The sequence below is a fragment of the Bos taurus genome, chromosome 28, assembly GCF_002263795.3.
Source record: "Bos taurus isolate L1 Dominette 01449 registration number 42190680 breed Hereford chromosome 28, ARS-UCD2.0, whole genome shotgun sequence".
NCBI classification, from domain to species: Eukaryota; Metazoa; Chordata; class Mammalia; order Artiodactyla; family Bovidae; genus Bos; species Bos taurus.
The window spans coordinates 30,856,682-30,875,600 of record NC_037355.1 but is presented as its reverse complement, the minus strand read 5'-3'; the positions used below and the strand labels follow the sequence as shown (position 1 = coordinate 30,875,600).

Here is an 18,919-nt window from a genome sequence, read left to right as displayed (position 1 = left end):
GAAGCATGGGTATATGAGGAGGGTCTCTGAAGAGTGAGAATTCTTAACAGACCCAAACCCAAGGTGTCTAACTGAGCTGTCAGCCTTGGAAGGGACTTTAAAGGGATGGTGAGGTCTGCTCCAGGAGTGTCTTCTGGGGGAGGGAAGGGGTTCACAGAGAACAGGCTGGTTTCCAGACGCACGGTTTCTGACTGTAGGCCGGGCCTGTTCCAAAGACCTGCTCTGAATGCCACTTAGATCTTTGTCTGTTTTTCTGCCCATATTTCCCTCAGCCTGATCTGGATCTTAGTCTGGGGCCAGTCCTATAACCTTTGGCTCCCAGCGAGGGGCCCCTGGGCCTGGGTTCTGGTGTCAGCGCTGCCAGCTGGGACATGATTTGGCTGTTCTCTTCCCCGCTCTCCCCCTTGGAGACGCCTTCTCGCTTTAACTTGCTGCCCATACTCCACGTGCTCCCCATGAAGACCAAAGAACCTTCCCAATAGGCTTATTCCATCTCCCTAACTCCTGCCCCACAATCCATGACCACATCCACACACGCCACAGGCAGACCCCCTTGCTAGACTGCCTCTGCTCCCAGCGGGGCCAGGTGCCTGGCTGGGCTTGGCAATGACCGTGCCAGGAGACCCGTGGGGGAGTGGGGAGTGGCAGGGGGAGGCCAGAGGAGGGGAGCAGCACATCATGCTTTATAATTAAACTCCAATCAAAAAATAGAAACAGCATCAAGTGTGCAGAGACAGGCGTCTGAAAGCTGGGAGCAAAAAGTGCCCGTCAGAGAAGACCACAGCCTGGGCCAAATACCCCCACAGGTGGGTAAGTGCCCCTACTCTGGGGGCTGCAGAGCATGCTGGGTAAAGAGGGCCAGGACACCTGTGCCTGTGCATGTCGGGGGTGGGAGAGGCAGCTGCACTGGATTAGCGGAGAGATTGGGTCGGAGATAGAGGCACAGATGAAGCCTAGTAATCAGATCAACCTGGGCTTGAATCCTGGCTCCTGTGCTTACTGGCTGTGTGACCTTGGGCATAGAGCTTAATCTTTCTGAGCCTTAGTTTCCTCATCTGTAAAAATGGGGATAGTAAATGTTATCTGCCTCATAAGGGTGCTGTGAGAATTCAGTGAGAAAAATTTAAGCCTTTAGCTCTGTCTGATACAAAGCATATCCTTAGTTAGTGGTAAATACAATAACCATTACTGGATAGAGAAAGACAAATTAAGGAACACAAAGAGAGACCAAGCCTCACTGTCCCATGGGATATGACTGAGGCTTCAAAGGGTAAGAGTGATGATAATAAGAGTAAGATGCACCATTTATTCGGCATCTACCAGGAGGTGGACACTGGGGGAGGTGCCCTTAACACTTCCTTGTCTCATGGCATTCTCACAGCAGCTCCACTGAGAAAACTGGCTGAGAAGGCCACTCAGATCCCAGCTCCAGACCCGAGAACTTGGCCCAGGTCTGCCCTCCTCCAAGGCCAGCATGCAGGGCGCAGGGTCACAGGCAGCTCCCCACTGGCCGCCTGCCTGCCACCCTCCCCAAGGCTTCCTTCGCCAGACTTTTCACTTGTCCTGCCCTGAGCTCTCTGGCCCCACTTCTCCTGTGGCCACAGTCCCATGTGGTCTGCCTGGAGGGGGAGGAGAGAATGAGCAGGAGGGAAGACCGGGAGGGGGTGGATGGCAGACAGCTGCTCCCCTGCCCTGCAGAGGCCTGAGCCTTGGTCTGAGGCTGTGGCATGTCAGGTGGTGTGCTGGGGGGCTGTGTGGAAGCATGAGCTCCTGTGAGGGGGTGGAGACAGAGGCACCGGCGACAGCAACATAGAGGGGAGGAGGGGCACAAAGGCAGAAAACAGGTGTCTGAACTTGTAAACAGCAGCAACTCAAGAGCGGGAAGAGCACCGCCCACAGGGGCAGCTGCTCAGCTTAGGGGGAGACTCAGGAAGGAGGCAGAAGGGGCATCGGAGGGAGCGGGGTGCAGAGCCTATCCTTGCTGGACGTGGGGCCCATGTCTACAGCCACGTCACCCTGGACGCACCCGATCTTGTCTGGACATCGGGCCCAGGTTTCACCCAGCTGTGGCCAAGAAGATGCAGGAGGAGGGGTCAGGCAGGACTCTCAGTCTAGATCTGGGGATGGCAGAAACCAGGGCCTGCTGCAGCCACCAACTTCCCTTCTGTGGGTGTGCCCAGAGCTCTACGGATGAGTCGCTGGGTGGGGGCTGGGCCCTCGCAGGATAGAGCAGACACGTAGCGGGTATATCCATGAGCATTGGGTGTGAGGTCCAAGGTGAGGCCTAACAACGAGTACTCCTATGTTCAAGGAAAAGGCCCCCTTCTCCAGACCTGGGCCTAGACCCTGAGGAGGCTGAGGCTGGGCTGTGGCCTAGCAGCTCTCATCCCCGACCCCTCTGCTGGCTCCTCCATCTCCCAGGAGCCTCCAGGAGGATCAGGGACAAATTCTGTCTCAGCAGGAGTTTGCCGGTCCCAGGCACAGCTGAGCTGCAAGACACCCACTGGACACTGGGTGGCGGCCTTACCCCACACCAAGCTCAGAGGCCTGCAGCTGCGCCCGCAAGGCTTCCCAAAGCCCCATCTCACCCCACCTGGGACTCCTGCGGCCCCAGCTGGTAGCTCCAGACCCATGTGGCTGTCGACCTCTCCGCACGCCAACAATATACACTTTGCTCTTCCCTGTAGTTTCTGCAAACCCAGCCACTCCTCTCTCATTCTCAGATCAGACCTTCCAGATACTTCTTAAAGCAGGCAAGGCCAGTATCTTTAAGATAAGAAAGAGAACTCATGTCCCAGACAGGAGCTAAGACTTGCTCTTGACCTCAGAATGAGCTGTGGTTAGGCTCTCTGCACGCTTTCTAAAGTTCGTTTCCTACCACTTCACGTAGCCTCCCATCTCCCAGGGCCAAGAGCCTTTAACCCCAAAGAGACACCAAGCAGAGAGGGATCCGGAGGTGTGGAAGGACTGCACTTCAGTCCGCAGGGGCCTGCGTCTGCTCTCAGGCCCCACCCCCACCGGTTCCAAGGGGAGGACCTGGAATTCTAGCCGCTTCACAGCGTTTGTGTTCCAGGCGGAACCTGCCCCTGCCTCGTTCTGCTCACGTGCTGGGTCCTGTCCCTGCACCCACTCCCCCACTCCTGGCCCCAGACCATGCCGTAGGTAGGTGGCAGGCCACTCTGCCTGCCCTGAGAGGTCACAGTGGGATGAAAGGGAAAGCCGGGTCTTCGCTTCCGCCCTGCCCTCCCACTGCCCGCTGGGTGAGCCTGGCCAAGCCAGTGGCCTCCTGGGTGCCCATTTCTCTTCCTGGTCCTGGCACCGCCAACCACAGAACAAAGAAGTTCTTCCCAGTTTGTACCTTCCCTAGTTACTGGTTGAAGGGGCCAGGGCCAGTTAGCCAAGAGAGGCACTCCTTCCCAGCCCAGCACCAGGCCCAGGTTCTGGTGCCACTGACATCCCAGCTCTGCAGGGTCTCGGATTCCCTCAGCCAGCTGACTCCTGATACGAGCCACCCCACCGCGGTGAGGCCTGACCTGCAGCACTGGCCTGAGTCACAGGGGTAAGGAGGAAAATCCCAGGGCCTATAGGCAGACATGGAACAGCTACAGCAGGCTCCCCTGTAGAGAAAGATGGGTTAGCAACCACTCTGGAGTCCTCAAAGTGGGTAATGCGAAGGCTGGGGGTGGACCTGAAGGCATAAGAATGGGACTGAAACCCTAGCCTTGTTCCTTAGCGACCATACAACTTTGAGCATCACTTAACCAATTATTCTCTCTGACCTTCAGCTTCCTCCTATGTAAAATAGGGACTTTCCATGAATGAGGCCCCAGCGCCCAAGAGGCATCAGTGCATTCAGCAGGGAAGTGCCAACAAGGGTCAGTTCATAGCCCAGGCTCCTTAACTCCAGAGCTGGGCTCTGACCTTCAAGCACCTGAAGGTGGGAAGGGATGGGAGCCTGAGGACCAGCCCTGTAAGCAGCAGAAAAACGGGGCTTGAGATGAGCTGCCCGGTTGTCGGGGTCTAAGTGCCTTCTGTGGGCCACAGCCATCTGGAGTTCTCATCCTTACAAACTCCCAAGTAACCAGAGACATAAGGGGTGGGGTCTGCACTGGATTGCTGCTAAGTCACTTCAGTTGTGTCTGACTCTGTGCAACCCCATAGACGGCAGCCCACCAGGCTCCCCCGTCCCTGGGATTCTCCAGGCAAGAGTACTGGAGTGGGGTGCCATTGCCTTCTCCGACAGGGAGCTTTGAGGGGCCCTTGAACAAAGTTTCCAACACCAGGGGCCTCTGGAGAGGGTAGGGGAGAGGGCTTCCTGGCTCCACAGCGATGACAAGGGGTTGGCTCCTGATTTCCTGTGGAAAGGGTCTAGGCCTCAGCCCCAGTCAAGCTGGTTAATAACCTCATCTGAGATAACTGAGGCCCTTCTGAAGCATCCCAGTGGCACCTGGGCAATGCACATGCCTGGGCCTCCATGTCAGCTGGACCCACCTGTGGGGAGCCTGCCCCTTGCCACTGCAGTGTCCACTCTGTTCTAGGATGGACTCGCTGCAGAAGCAGGACCTCCGGAGGCCCAAGATCCATGGGTCAGTCCGGGTGTCCCCCTACCAGCCACCCACGCTGGCCTCGCTGCAGCGCTTACTGTGGGTCCGTCGGGCTGCCATGTTGAACCACATCAATGAAGTCTGGCCCAACCTCTTCCTGGGAGACGCGTAAGTACGAGCCATGGTGGGGGCTGGGGGGAGCAGAAGGGGACCCTTGCCCGGAGCCTGTGAGGAGCAGAGTTGGCACCCTCTTTGCCTCCGACCATCTCTTTTCACATATTTATTTCCTTTTACACTGTTACTACTTTGGGGAACTAGAACATATCCAAGAAAGTGCACAAAGCCTCAGTTTCAGACCCCAGGTCAAGAAATAAGACATTACTTGTGCCCCGGAAGCCTCCACTGAACCCTTCTCGGCATAACCTTTTCCCCTGTAGATAACCACTGAGTACTGAAATAGTTATTTCCTTGCTTTTCTTTACAGTTTCACCACTTGTGTTAGTTTTGCCCAGCTTTTAAAGTGATAGGAATCGAGGCATGTTGGGTATTTTGTACCTGGCGTCGTCTGCTCAAAATTGGGAGATGCCAGCAGTATGTGTAGCATACAGTTCATTGCTATATATTATTCATTTGCATGTAAATACCACAGTTTATCCACTCTGTTTGAATTGTTTCCACTTTGGGGCTATTATAAACAGAAATTCTAAAAGCATTCTAGTACATGTACCCTGGGAACCACACATGTTTCTCTAGGATATATATATAGACACAGTGTGCAATATGAGTCATTTTCCCTAAAAGTTGTCTTAAAATCTAGAACATATGGATGAATATATGTGGATGTTATAAGTTTTCTTTAATATTTAGAAAATATAGATCAATATCTTATTAACAATATGACAAATATGTATCTCCCCTACATGCACAGATAACCAGTTATAAAATCCTTGACTTAAAAAAAAAATGCATACACACATACATACATAAATGCTTTTTCACAGTTCTTTTTTTTACAAAAATGGTATCATTTTATAATCTCATTTTGTAATCTGCTTTATATAGGAAACTTTTTAAATGGAACCACACAACATACTTTAAATGCACTTTTAAGCGACATTCTATTTTGTTATCCTGTTCTTTTCATAGGTTCTCAGGATAGTACCAACACCTTTTCTTGCTCCCCTGCATCTATCTGCCACATTTTAGTGGGTGTGCGGTATTTCATTCAGCTGTATCAATAGTCTCCTCTTACAGGCTATTTAGTGATTCTCCCTGCCCCCCAATTTTCTCTATCTTAAATGTCACTAGATACAGTTTACATTTGTCTGTGAGCACATTTGGAATTCTTTAAGTTCCTAGGAGGCTGGGGCAAGTGCGCGTTTTTGAGGCTTCTAATGCATGTGGCTGAACTGCCCTCCAGAAAAGTTGGCCTGAGTGAAATGGAGCCCCTTCATTTCTGAATCAGACCAGTTCACTGATTCCAGGTTCTACCCTTGGAAGAGGTCAGCAGAGGAGGCCAAGGGGTGAATTCCAGCACAGCCAGGGCAGACTCAGTGAGCTCTACCCCACCTCCTCCTGTGTCCCTCCAGGTACGCAGCCCGGGACAAGAAAAAGTTGACCCAGCTGGGCATCACACATGTTGTGAATGTTGCCGCAGGCAAGTTTCAGGTGGACACAGGTGCCAAGTTCTACCGCGGAATGCCCTTGGAGTACTATGGCATCGAGGCTGATGACAACCCCTTCTTTGACCTCAGTGTCTACTTTCTGCCCGTTGCTCGATACATCCGAAGTGCCCTCAGTGTTCCCCAAGGTCAGCTGCTGGGGAAAGAATGGGAATGGAGAGGGGTGCAGGCGGGATCTGGGGTTATCTACTTTTCCAATACGTGGATGGTGGGATCCTTTAGCAACCCTCCCACCCCAGGGGGCTCACTACTAGCATTTAGTGAGCAGTCCCTTTGGGGGGAACCTCACCCTTGAGACTAACAATCATAGATATAACTAAGGTCCAGTGTGGTCATCAGGGTAACCATATCCCTCAGTAAGAGGCCAGGTGTTGGCAGAAGGTCCAAGACCTAGCAAGGGCTCTGGAGTGGGTTCCTCTATGCTGAGGCCTTGGTGTGGAGCTGCAGGGGCAGGGGAGAGGGAAGGATGGAGGACAGGGAGGTGGGTGGACACCCGCGAAATCTGATGCAAACCCAGGGGACTCCAGGAGTACTGACCCTCACCATGCTAGAGTTGCAAACGATGCCTGTGGCAAAGGAAGCACCCTGGAGCAGGAGAAGGGGATTCCAGCTGCTACCCTTAGCCCTGCCACTAACATGCTATATGACCTCGAGCGAGTCCCTTTCTTTTCGGGCCTGAGCAGTAAGGGATGCTGTGACAGCTGGGCAGAAGCATCTCCTACTCCCTCGGGGATGGGTGCCTGATGCCCGGCTGGGTCTCCCCACAGGCCGCGTGCTGGTACACTGTGCCATGGGGGTGAGCCGCTCTGCCACAGTTGTCCTGGCCTTCCTCATGATCTGCGAGAACATGACGCTGGTGGAGGCCATCCAGACAGTGCAGGCCCACCGCGATATCTGCCCCAACTCGGGCTTCCTCCGGCAGCTCCAGGTCCTGGACAACCGACTGGGGCGGGAGACAGGGCGGCTCTGACCTGGTGGGCAGCCTGGAATCCTGACCCTCTGGCCGGCACGGCCCACCTAACCAGCCTGCACCTGGGGGCCTTGTTTCCGGTGACCTTGAGATGTAAATAGCAAGTGGGGGCTTAGCTGAGGCAGAGGCAGGGAGAGCTGGTGATGACCTTTAGCAGGTGGATTTTCCCTGACCCAATCCAAAGATTCTTTATGCAAAAGAGAGTTCAGTCTGTCTCTATAATAAAAGGTTCATCATAATAAAGACTTCATCTTCTGGTGAGTTCATCTGCTGGTGAAGGTTCATCTTCTGGTGGTTTGTGGGGCAGTGGCTCACTCCTAGGATGGTCAGGAGGTTCCAGAAGGCTAGACAACCTATGATGGCAGTCTAGAGACAGAGTCTGAGTCCACTGTCTGAATAAAGACCAAAGTTTGAGGCATCACCATCCTTCACATGCCTGCCCTGTATCAAAACCGACTGTCAAAACGTGCTGTGCACACACATGCTGGTATCTCCTGAATCCAGTCAGGCTTTTCATCTTCAGTCTGCTTTCAAAAGCACTGACTGAAATCACAGAAGCCTAACAGAAGCATTAAACAAGAGGGTAGGAGACATGCCAAAATTCTTGGTGAAGGATGGTTATGATAGCGCAACACTGGCTTTGCGTTTCTTCTTGTGCCCTAATAAAATAAAACAGTGCAAAAAGCCCCCAATTCCTCACTGTACGTGAGGTGTTTATGAGGACTAGATGGGCTGGCCTTCCTTTGACCTCTCTGCCGGTTCCTATGGAGCCCTTGCCTCCTCCAGCTGACCCCTGCTGAATGGCAAGGTCTCTTTGAGAGTTCTGGCCTCTGCATCTTCTCTCCCTCTGTGTTTTCACTCCTTGGGGGAGGGGGAGGTCCTCTTGCTCCCACAGCCTCAGTTCACATCTCTAGGTGGATGACTCTCAGACCCCCGTGGTGGCCCAGTTTTCTTTTCTGAGCTCAAAAACCTCAGTATACTACTGGCCACCTTCATTTGAATACTGCACTTGAATTTCAAACTGAACTTTTCATCACCTCCCACCTGGACCCATTCCTCTTCCTAGTTCCCACTTTAGTGAAGGGTTCTGATGGACATTATCGCCCAAGCCAATGGTGGGTGTCACCCTGGACTCCTGCCTTTCTTCCAGTTGGCCTACCAACTCTATCTCCTCAAGCGAGCTCGGATCTGCTCATTTAGCTTCATCTTTGCCGACTACCCAAATTCAAGCCACCTCACCTCTCACCTGGCTTCCTGCTCAGCCCGACGGTCTCTCTGCCTCTAGCCTTGCCCCTCCCAATCTCCACGCAGGCCCCGGACATCTTACTAAAATGAAAATCTGATCAGATCACTCTAACACTTACAGCCCCTCAAAGACAGACAACTTGACAAAGTATAAAGATTCTTCATTTTCTGAGAATTTCTCACGTCTCCAGACATTTCTCTAATTCTGTTCCCATACATGCTGTGTAATTAAGAAATGCTAAATCCACCTGCACTTTCCAGAAATGTTCCACTCTCTTACCTCTTGGTGCTTTATACATGCTTCAGGTTACACCGCCTGAAAGCACATCCTCACACGTTTTCACTGGGGTCTCTTTGAGATGTCTCAGTTTAGATGTCACTTCTGGGGAGCCCCCTGGACCCTGCAAACCTCAGTGAAGTGTTCTCTCTCAAGCTACCAAAATGTCCATCTACCCCTTGTGTATCACCCGTCATCTGAATTGTAAGTGCCCGGAACTCTGTCATTCTTTTCCAGCTGGCAGCCTCTCAGCAGGCTTTCTCTGGGCTCAAGGACCCCAAGACTCCCACCCTCTCTGGCTGTAACCCTACCTTCAGGGAGGGTTCTGTGTTACTGTGCCCTCTCTACGGGGGCCACCAGGGGGAGTGGCTCCCCACCTGGCCCCAGGACTGGGCCTGCCTCCATAGGGGACCTCCTCTCCTCCCAGCCCCACCTGCCACGGCATCTCACCATTTGGTCACCCTGACACCCTCTTCCCAGCTCATCTTGTCTCCTTGGGCCACCCATGACATCTCTCTTTGCTCCCCTGCCAAGGCTTTCTGGGGACAGCCCGACCCTCTCCTGGGGGCTTAAGGAGTCTGTATCCTTCGCTGCCATCTGCTCTATTTTCAGAGGGCAAGTCCTTTTCCTTTGTTGCAAATCAAAAAAGAGAGTCACCTCTGAACAAACCAGTAGACCTATTTCCAAGTCATGGTGCTCAACTCAGGGAGCCGAGCACAGGATGTGTTTTAGGACCCACTCACTCCTGCAATTTATGAACCGTACAAACATGTACCACCCTCTCTGGGTCATAGAGACTTAATATCCCCATTTTACAGATGAACAAACTTAGGCTCAGAGAAGCTAAAATGAGGCTGGATGTTGCCTGCCGGATCCAGGATCTCTGGGTTCTAGCCGCGAAGGACAGGTGCTGCCCAGCAGCTCCCGTTCTCCTCCCCGCAGCAGTGGTTCCTAGTCCCAGCTGGCTGCCTCAGGTGCTCTCTGGGCCTCTTCCAAAAGGTAAACACATGTCCCAGCAGAAGTCTGCGCCCAACCAGGCAGGATGGAGAACCTCTCGGCTTTTCCCTTGGGTTAGTGAGGCCTATAATTCTCCAGAGCAGACAAAGCTAATCCTTGCCCCATAGCCCAGCCTGCCCACCCCCAATTCCCTTGGATCCCCTTGCTCTGCCTGACAGCTCAGCCCTTGTTGCTATTTCCTGCTCGTGCATGGTCAGCAGGATCCAAAATAGTGGCTCCAGAAACTAGTCTCTAAATCAACATCCGGGTCTATAACTGTGGGCAGCTGGCCCTTGCTGGCTGGGTGGAGTACCTTGAATCTGGAACAGAGCCGTAGCCTGGGCCTGGGGCGTTTGTTTCTGCAGGTTACCTTCTTGGGGCTCTAAGGGTTGGACTCAGATTCTGGGCATATGGGGTGAAGAAGGCAGGGAAAGAAAAACATGCCCCAGAGCACCCGAGGAAACAGAGGTTGAGCTCCAGATTGGCAGCTCCACCAGGAAGCCTTCCTGCTGCCACACTTGGCCCAGAAAGTCTGTGATAAAGCATCTGCTCCTCCTGTTCTATGGAGCAGGCTCGTGAAAGAAGTGAGGTGTTGTTAAGACCATGAACTTGGACTGTGGTTATATAAGAAGTTAACATTAGAGGAAGCTGCTTGAAGGGTAGCTAAGAAATAAAAAGTTTTTACAATTTGTTGACAAGTACTGAATGCTTTGTGTATGCCAGGTACTATGCTGAGTATATTAGATACATTACCTATCTTTTTTTTTCAGTTTCATCATCATGTTTTATTTCTTTAGGAAAAAAACAGAAATTAAATATGGCAAAATGTTAAAATTTGACAATATTGAGTTGTGGGAGTACAGATATCTGGTTTTCCTTTTTTTGGTATTTTTAAACTATTTCCTAGTTAAAAAATATAAATTGACTAAACTTTTAAAATGAGAAACAACCGATTCTCTATATTTAAAACCCACCAGCAAATGGGTTTTAGGAAATATTCTGTATTTAAATGATGCTGTTATTATTTGCTTTGAAAAAAGTGAAAGTCACTCAGTCCATGGAATTCTTTAGGCCAGAATATTGGAGTGGGTAGCCTTTCCCTTCTCCAGGGGATCTTCCCAACCCAGGAATCGAACACATTGCAGGCGGATTCTTTACCAGCTGAGCCATAAGGAAAGGCCAAAACACTCGAGTGGATAGCCTATCCCTTCTCCAGCAGATCTTCCCAACCCAGGAGTCAAACCGGGGTATCCTGCACTGCAGGCAGATTCGTTACCAACTGGACTATTAGGGAAGCCCATTATTTGTTTTAGGCCTAAAATACTGCAAATTCATGTTATCTTTTGAAAACCTTCAAGAGGCTTGATTATGGCTTATCTTGCATCAAGAAAAAAGGTAATCATGACCAGTTTATAGGGTTTAGATGAAATAACTATGATCAAAGGGAAGCTAGGCCCGTCAGTCAAACTATACAACGGACTCTTGAGGAACACAGGTTTGAACTGCTTAAGTCCATTTATAGACAGGTTGTTTCCAAGAGTAAATACTTTAGTACCACACGATATATGGTTGGTTGAATCCACCAATGTAAATCAGTGATACAGATCTGGAGGAACCATGGAAACAGAGGAACTGTGTATTAGGAGAGCCAACTGTAATAAGTTATATACATGAATTTTCAACTCTGTGGGAGGGTCTGTGGCCCTAACCCCCTTGTTCAAAGGTCAACTATACATTTCATTTAATCCTCACAACCCTATGAGGTAAGTCCAATTATCACCCCATTTTACAGACAAGAACATCAATGCAGAGAGGTTAAGACAGATAGCAGCTAACTTTGAGCAGCTTAACCTGAGCATTAAGCAGGCTTGTGGCTCTGACCAACAAAGTTTATCTCTCAGAACACAAGTTGATGGGTGGAAGCGGCAGCAAGAAGGGAGGATGTAGATCACTTCCCCTCTAGTTCCCAGGGCCAGAACCCAGTCACGTCACACCTGGGTGCAGAAGCGGCTGGGAAACGTGGTCTAGCAGGGTGCCCAAGAACAAAAGGAAACTGCAGATACTGGTGATCATGAGTAGGCGTTCCCAGAGCAGGCACTGATATGAGATACGGTGAAGTCGCTCAGTCGTGTCCGACTCTTTGTGACCCCATGGACTGTAGCCTATCAGGCTCCTCCGTCCATGGGATTTTCTAGGCAAGGGTGCTGGAGTGGATTGCCATTTCCTTCTCCAGGGGACCTTCCCAACCCAGGAATCGAACCCGGGTCTCCTGCATTGCAGGCAGATGCTTTACCATCTGAACCACCAGGGAAGCCCCCTGTGAGATATATATAATCAGTTAATTCTTATAAGCCATAGCAGTAGATACTATTTTTAATATTCCCATATTACAGATGTGAAAACTGAGGTTCAAAGAGAGTTTAAGCAAACTTTCTCAAGGTCACTTAGCTAGCAGTGGTAGAATCATACTACAAACTCAGTCAGCAAGCTATTTTCTTAAACACTTTCTGAGCCTTCGTTCTGCGTTGGTCTTTAGTGACTTGCTTGCCAATGGAATTTGGGGCAGAAGTGGTATGTTCTGGGACTTCTAAGGCTGGGTCGTAAGGTGCCTCACAAACTTCTGCCCGGAGCTCTAGGAACACTCTCTTTGGGAGCCCCAAGCTACCCCACAAGACGTCTGACTCCCCCAAGGCCATGAGGCTGGAGCAGCCATGTATAGGGGAACTGGTTGACCGGCCCTGCTGAGTCCAGCCTTCCAGCCGAGACCCCAGACCTTACAGTGACCTCCTCTTGGACCCTTCAGATCAGCACACTTGCCAACTGGATACCATTTGGAATAGGTGTCAGTGCCACGTGGAACAGAAGAACAGTCCACTTGACCCTGCCTGAATTAAGGACCCGCAAAATCATGAGATAAAACAAAATGCTCTCAAGCCACAAATGCTTGGGGTAGTTTCTTACTCGTCAACAGGTCAACAGCAGCAGAGCCAGTCTGACCAGAAATCCCAGCTGTTAAGCGCTAAATCAGCCTCCGGAGGAACGGGTGAATGGAAAAAGGACAGAGCAGTCACATCAATCCACCCAGGTGCTGGGTGCATGAAGGCAGCGTCACAGTACAGGGAGGACAGATGACAGTGAAGCCCTGGCTTCTCTCTGCCAAGAGCCCCACTGGAGAGCAGAGGATGGTTAGAGGCCCGGGGGAATGCTGTTGGTAAAGGCTTTGGGGTGGACAAAGTGGGGAGGCTGCCAGGAATAGAACATCCCCCTCCTCTCTCAAGCTCTGTTCTAAGCTACAGCTACCTAACTTCCAGGCAAACGCACTCCTGCTGACTTCCTGGCCCCCAGGAGGCCCCTGTGGGTCTGCTGGCTTCTGGTTCACAGCCTGGCCTTGACACCTGCTTCCTCCACTTCCTCCCCAGGGCAGCTACAGTATGAACTCTGTAGTCCTGGGGCCTCAGGGAAACCTGGTTTGAAGAAAACTCAAAGGGAAATACCCCACCCTACCGCTAGCTGCCCTGCTCCCCCGTCCCTGGCAGGCAGGAGGAATGGGCTACCAGTGTTGTCCCTTTCCCCAGATCACTCAGTTCTTCTCAGATCACTCAGTTCTTCTCAGGTTATGCCCTCAGGTTTCTGCACTAATCTCTTTATCCATGTTCCTTGAGCTCGCTGATGTCTGGTTAACCTGGCCCTCTCTCCTGGGGAGTTGCTAGAATCTCCCCTCCTCTGAGATTTCCTGCATCCCAGCCCCTACTTCAGAGCCTTCCATCAGCCCATCCCTTGAAACACTTACCCTTTTACAGCCCTGGGCAGGTATGACTCTGTCTCCTACACCCTCTAGAGCCACACTGGGGTTCCTGGGACCCATAACTAGGACTCCATCAGACTAGTTTTCAAGCCTCCCAGGGATCTAGCTTAGTGCTGTTGACTGCTAGAGCCTCCTGATTCTGGAAGCAACTACGGCAGAGGGTTGCACGTTAAGCAGACATGAGAAAATACACGTGTGTATAAAGAACTGAGGGCAGGTTAATTTCCCCAGGATCACAAGGGTGCTAGCGAGGCACATCTTCACTTGACTGTTGAACTTGCAGGCAGGACTACAAAGCGGAAACTTGGGGTGAGGTGGAGGGGCTCTCACGGCCCCTCATAGACCATCCCACACAGACAGCACTCTGTACAGCCCATGAAAGATCCCCTCACTTCAGTGCCTCGTTCCGAGGGACTCCTGGTGTCACACACTCTGTACCATATGACTCTACGGCTCTGCTGTCCTAGCCGTAGACGGTTGCACCAGGATGGGCACCTGGGCACAGCCTTCAATTTGTTCCCCATGTCCATCCTCCCCTTTTATTTTGGTGAAGAACCTCAATTGTTAGCTGGGTGGCAATGTACCCACTGAAGTGAAAGTGAAGTCACTCAGTCATGTCCGACTCTTTGCCATCCCATGGACTGTATGTAGCCCACCAGGCTCCTCCGTCTGTGGGATTCTCCAGGCAAGAATTCTGGAGTTGGTTGCTATTTCCCTCTCCAGGAGATCTTCCCAACCCAGGGATCAAACCCGGGTCTCCTGCATTGCAGACAGACACTTTACCATCTGAGCCACCAAGTAAGCTCTACTGTGGCACCCAGCCAAAGTAGAATGTTTTTCAACCTCCCTAGTAGGTAACTTTGGCCAAGTGACTATGTTCTATTCAATAAGATGTAGTGAATTACTGTGTGGAACTTCTGATAAGTCTCCCTGAAGGGCAATGTGTGTTCCACTTAAGGGTGAGAATGGGATTGGCCTGGATCCCTCCTAGTCCTGGACTCCACTGCCTCCACACCCCCTTTACATGAGAGAGAAAGAAATGTTTGTCTTGGTTAAGCCCCTGTTTTTCAAGGCTCTGTTACTTGCAGCCAAGCTGGTCTTAACTGTTATTCTCCTGACCCTCAGGTAGTCAGAGGCCTGTGGACTGGTCTGATGTAAGAGGCTGCCATTGATGAAGAGCAGCTGACAGTTGATGAGATCCCACGTAAACCTGGTCACTGGAGTTATGGTGTATTCTGGGAGATACTCCCATTCTCCAGGAGATTCCTTGTTTTCCAGTGTGTTCTTACAATGAACCCCTGAGGTCACTGGAGAGTGAGTTTATCCTTGGGTCCTTGAAAGAACCTCAACTATTTCCTTCCTGAATTTCCATCAGATCCTTGGTATCCCCTGAAAAAAATGAGTTGGGCAGGACAATGGGTCAGTGGAGGCAGGTCTGTCGCAGAAACAGCCACTGCACAGGAGGAGCTAGCCTTACCCCTCTCACTCTCCGTCTGGTTTTGTGCCTCCCAAGAAGCAGCAATACATCTCCAGACAAGGAGATTATAACAGACACTGCCACTGCTGAGCTGAGTGGCCCAGGGTGGGAATGGGGCGGCAGGAAGAACAGGAGCCTTGGACACGGGTTTCCATTCAGACTCCATCCTTTAACCAGCTATGTGAGCCTGGACTGACAGTCAGCTGCTCTGAACCTCACATTCCTCAAGGGCAAAAGCAGGACAGATGCCACACTGCACAGGGCTCTTGTGATGATGGAAACAGGGGAGCAGCCCAGTGCCTGGCACACAGTAAGTCCTCCACAAAAGCTGGTGTTTCTTTCCTTCCTGCTGAGAAAGGCAGGGGCCTTGGGAAGGAATATCTGGATCTCCATCCTTCCTGGCTGGGGAAGGGAGGCCTGGTCACACAGGCCCCAAGAGAGATGCAGTTTTTTTTCCATTAGCTTCTCAGAACAGTGATGGGGCCCAGTGAGGTGGTCACCACCAGCCCATTTCTAAGAGGCCATCATCTGGATTTACTTTCTCATTCTTTTAAGTAATGTATATGATTTATACACTTTTGCCAAGGAGTTTTACACATATAAGAGACTCTGCATTCTATTACATATAAGTTTCTTAGATATTGTTGTAAACTTACATTAGGATATTAGACTGTAATGATAAATGCAGCCCTCTTAGCTAAAGCCCTCATTATCCAAACACTAGAATTTTTGCTTAATGAAAAGAGTTTTACAGGCTCTCCAGACCCCCAGTTCATCTTTATTCTGGTCCTTAACTTAGGGAAAAAGAGAGAAAAGTTAAATGCTTCCCACAGTCTCACACACACACACACACACACACACACACACACACAGATGCCTGAAGCAGGCTTATGAGAAAAATCTGGAATGTCTTGGAGTTTTTTTTTTTTTTTCCAATTACAACTCAATAAAAATGCGCTCGTAAAAGTTCTAGATAAGCAACAGCTTTGCCAGCAGGATGGGGCTACCCACTTCCCAGGGAAGCCTGCCTGGTGTGATGGGCAGGGGACTGAGGGAGGGCAGGAAGCCAAAGTTGGTTGCTTTATGGTCTCCCCTGCCTTCTCCATACAGCACACACACAATGGGCTCCTCTGAGGAACTGGGAACAGCCCGTGCTATAGAGGAGGTGGGGGGCAGCCTCCCTCTTTATGAGAGGCCAGTCTGTCCAGCCAAGAGACCAGCAGGAGTAAAGCCTTATATCAGGCATAATATTTTGAAAATATTCAATGGCTGTGCTTTTATATCATCTCCCCCATGAACAAGTTGCTTAGAAGTAGGGTTGCCAGATAAAATATAGGACACCAGTTAAATCTGAATTTCAGATAAACAACAAATAATTTTTTATTATAAATATGTCCCAAATATTGTAGAGGACATTTGTTCTCATTGTTTAGTCTCTTAAGTCATGTCTGACTCTTCTATGACCCCTGTGGACTGCAGCCCGCCAGGTTCCTCTGTACATGGGATTTCCCGGGCAAGAATACTGGAATGGGTTGCCATTTCCTTCTCCAGATGATTTTCCCAATCCAGGGATCGAACCCAAGTCTTCTGCATTGGCAGTGGATTCTTTACCACTGGGCCACTAGGGAAGCCCACAGAGGAGATGCTTAAAATAAAAATGTATTTGTAAATCAGTCAACCCTACCTGGAAGTCACTTCACTTTTATAGCCCCTGACAAATGGGAAAAAGAGGCCAAATCCAGTAAGAGGAGGCCCAGAGGATTTTCCGGTGAGAAAGAAAAAGGCAGTGAGTGACTGGAGAGAACAAGTACTAGAGGAGGGGCAGGAGCGGTGACCTCCATTCTCTAAGACAGGGTCCCGGGGACGAAGTGAAAGGTATAGAGAGTGCCTTGCTCTTTACTTATTTTTTCTGGAAGGCGGACATTTTGCCTGACATGAGCAGCAGCCAGGCTCAAAGGGCCCCACAGCATCAAGGCTCCCTCCCCACCTTTATGGCTCTTGCAGCAAACCCTGATGTACTACCTCCACAATCCATATTACAATATATCCACAGTTTGGCTTGCACAGTAGAAGAGGATTCTGAGTTTGAGCTTTTAACTGGAAATCTGGGATGTTATTATTTAGCAAATTTAAGTGTCTGAAATTCCCAGCAGGTGGGGAGGGGGCTTGCAGGGAAGGTTAGAAGAGCTAAAGATAAATAGAGTGGCCTCAGTTCCTTTGCACATCCCAGAGGAAAGAAGAACAGCAACATGACGACGGTGGCGCAGCCTCTCCTGCTGTTACCTTTCCCTCCACTTGTAGAACTCTGCCCAGCACGTGAGAGGTGCTCTGGGAAGGGAGTGTGTGTGAATTTTCCACCCGCTCTAAGCCAGACTGACTGTGGCAGTGAGGGTCTCTTCAGGCCCTGGGCACACCTGATGCCCCTCGAGAACTGGCCTCAAGGACAAGTTTGAGACTGTGTGACCAGACACCAAAGTAGTGAAGTTGCTTATGAAAACACGAGCTTCTTTCCTAAGATTCATCAGCAACTTGTGCAGGGAAAAGTTACACCATCACAGTCAGAGAACCTTTATTAAAACAACAGCCCCACTATGTGCTAAGGCCTGTGTTAATTAAGTACTTCATATCATTTCATTTCACAACAAATACCTCAAAGTCAAAATCACCAGGTAGTTCTTTACAATCAGCCCTCAAAACATACCAGGACTCTAACTTTTCAGGAACCCTGTCACTACCATCCTTGAGCCCGTAAGGCACCAGCATCTCTTCCCTGAACCACCAGAGCAGACCCCTCCCGGGTATAATACTTGTTCACCACATTCTATTCCCCACATACCGGTCAAAATGTTCTTAAAATGCACATCAAATCATGTATGCATCCTCCCTGGCATAAAACCCAAACTCCTTACCATGACCACAAGGCCCATGGTTACAGGCGCTCGTATGCCAACATTCTCATTCTTCTTCACTCTGGTGTAACCACACTAGCTGTTCAAAGCATTAGGGTCCAGGCTAGGTTACTGTGAGAGAGTCCAAAGCACAGTGACTTAAGTAACTGTTTATTTCTCTCTGGTGTCACTGTTCAAAGGTAGGTGGGCAGTCCAGATTGGTTAGGGGACTCAGCTCCAAGGGGTCATGCAGGGACCCCGGTGCCTTCCACCTCACTGCTCTGCCAGCCCTGAGAGTGTTGTTCTCGTCTGCCTGGTGGAAGCTGGGTCACGGGCACATCTGTAGCCCATGGCTTTCTACTGCCTGGCTGCTTCAGCATCCCTGGCTTGTTCCCTTAACCCTACTCACACTCTGTATGCAGTCCCTTCATTGATATCTCTTTCTCTAAACTCTCCCTGGTGAATTCTGCCCCTTTTCAGCCTGTGACTAAAGGTCCACTGCACACAATGTGTCAGAGTCAACCCCTCCCTAAAACTCAGCTCAGTTCAGCTTATAGATATATGTGGTGGTGGTGGTTTAGTCGCTAAACTTGTCCGAATCTTTGTGACCCCATGGACTTTGTAGGCCCACTAGGCTCCTTCACCCATGGAATTTCCAAGTCAGGAATACTGGAGTGGGTTGCCATTTCCTTCTCCAGGGCATCTTCCCAACCCAGGGGTCAAACTTGCATCTCCTGCATTGCAGGCGGATTCTTTACTCACTGAGCCAGCGGGGGAGCCCCCATATATTAACATATGTCTACATGTGTATCTATGTGTATATATACGGGTGTGCGTATTTATACTTGTATATACATGTGTGTGCATATGTTTATATATTGATACATGGGTGTCTGTGTGTATTTTCCTATCCCAGACAATGGCCCCGAATCTAACTGGAATTGGCACAAGATACCTGTCATAACTACACTTTCGTGGGTTGGCACTGAACTGAAAACGTCGATGACAGTCTGGAGTAATAGCACTCTCTGTGCA

The 18,919-nt window shown here is 50.4% G+C and overlaps 2 protein-coding genes across 3 annotated transcripts in view; one reads left to right on the top strand and one right to left on the bottom strand.

The window, feature by feature from the left end:
* The window catches only part of SAMD8 (sterile alpha motif domain containing 8), a 122,394-nt gene that overhangs the window by 64,157 nt on the left and 39,318 nt on the right, over positions 1–18,919 (bottom strand). The gene's annotated exons all lie outside the window — the stretch shown is intronic.
* On the top strand, positions 3,056–7,439 carry DUSP13 (dual specificity phosphatase 13). Of its 2 annotated transcripts, NM_001163944.3 has the most exons (5): positions 3,056–3,162; positions 3,470–3,559; positions 4,539–4,712; positions 6,134–6,354; positions 6,994–7,439. In NM_001163944.3, exons 3-5 carry the CDS (start codon positions 4,540–4,542, stop codon positions 7,194–7,196), a joined length of 597 nt encoding a protein of 198 aa, NP_001157416.2. In that variant the 5' UTR covers positions 3,056–3,162; positions 3,470–3,559; position 4,539; the 3' UTR covers positions 7,197–7,439. The 2 variants fall into 2 exon arrangements, with proteins under 2 accessions (NP_001157416.2, NP_001405133.1); NM_001418204.1 differs by having other exon boundaries at positions 3,056–3,559.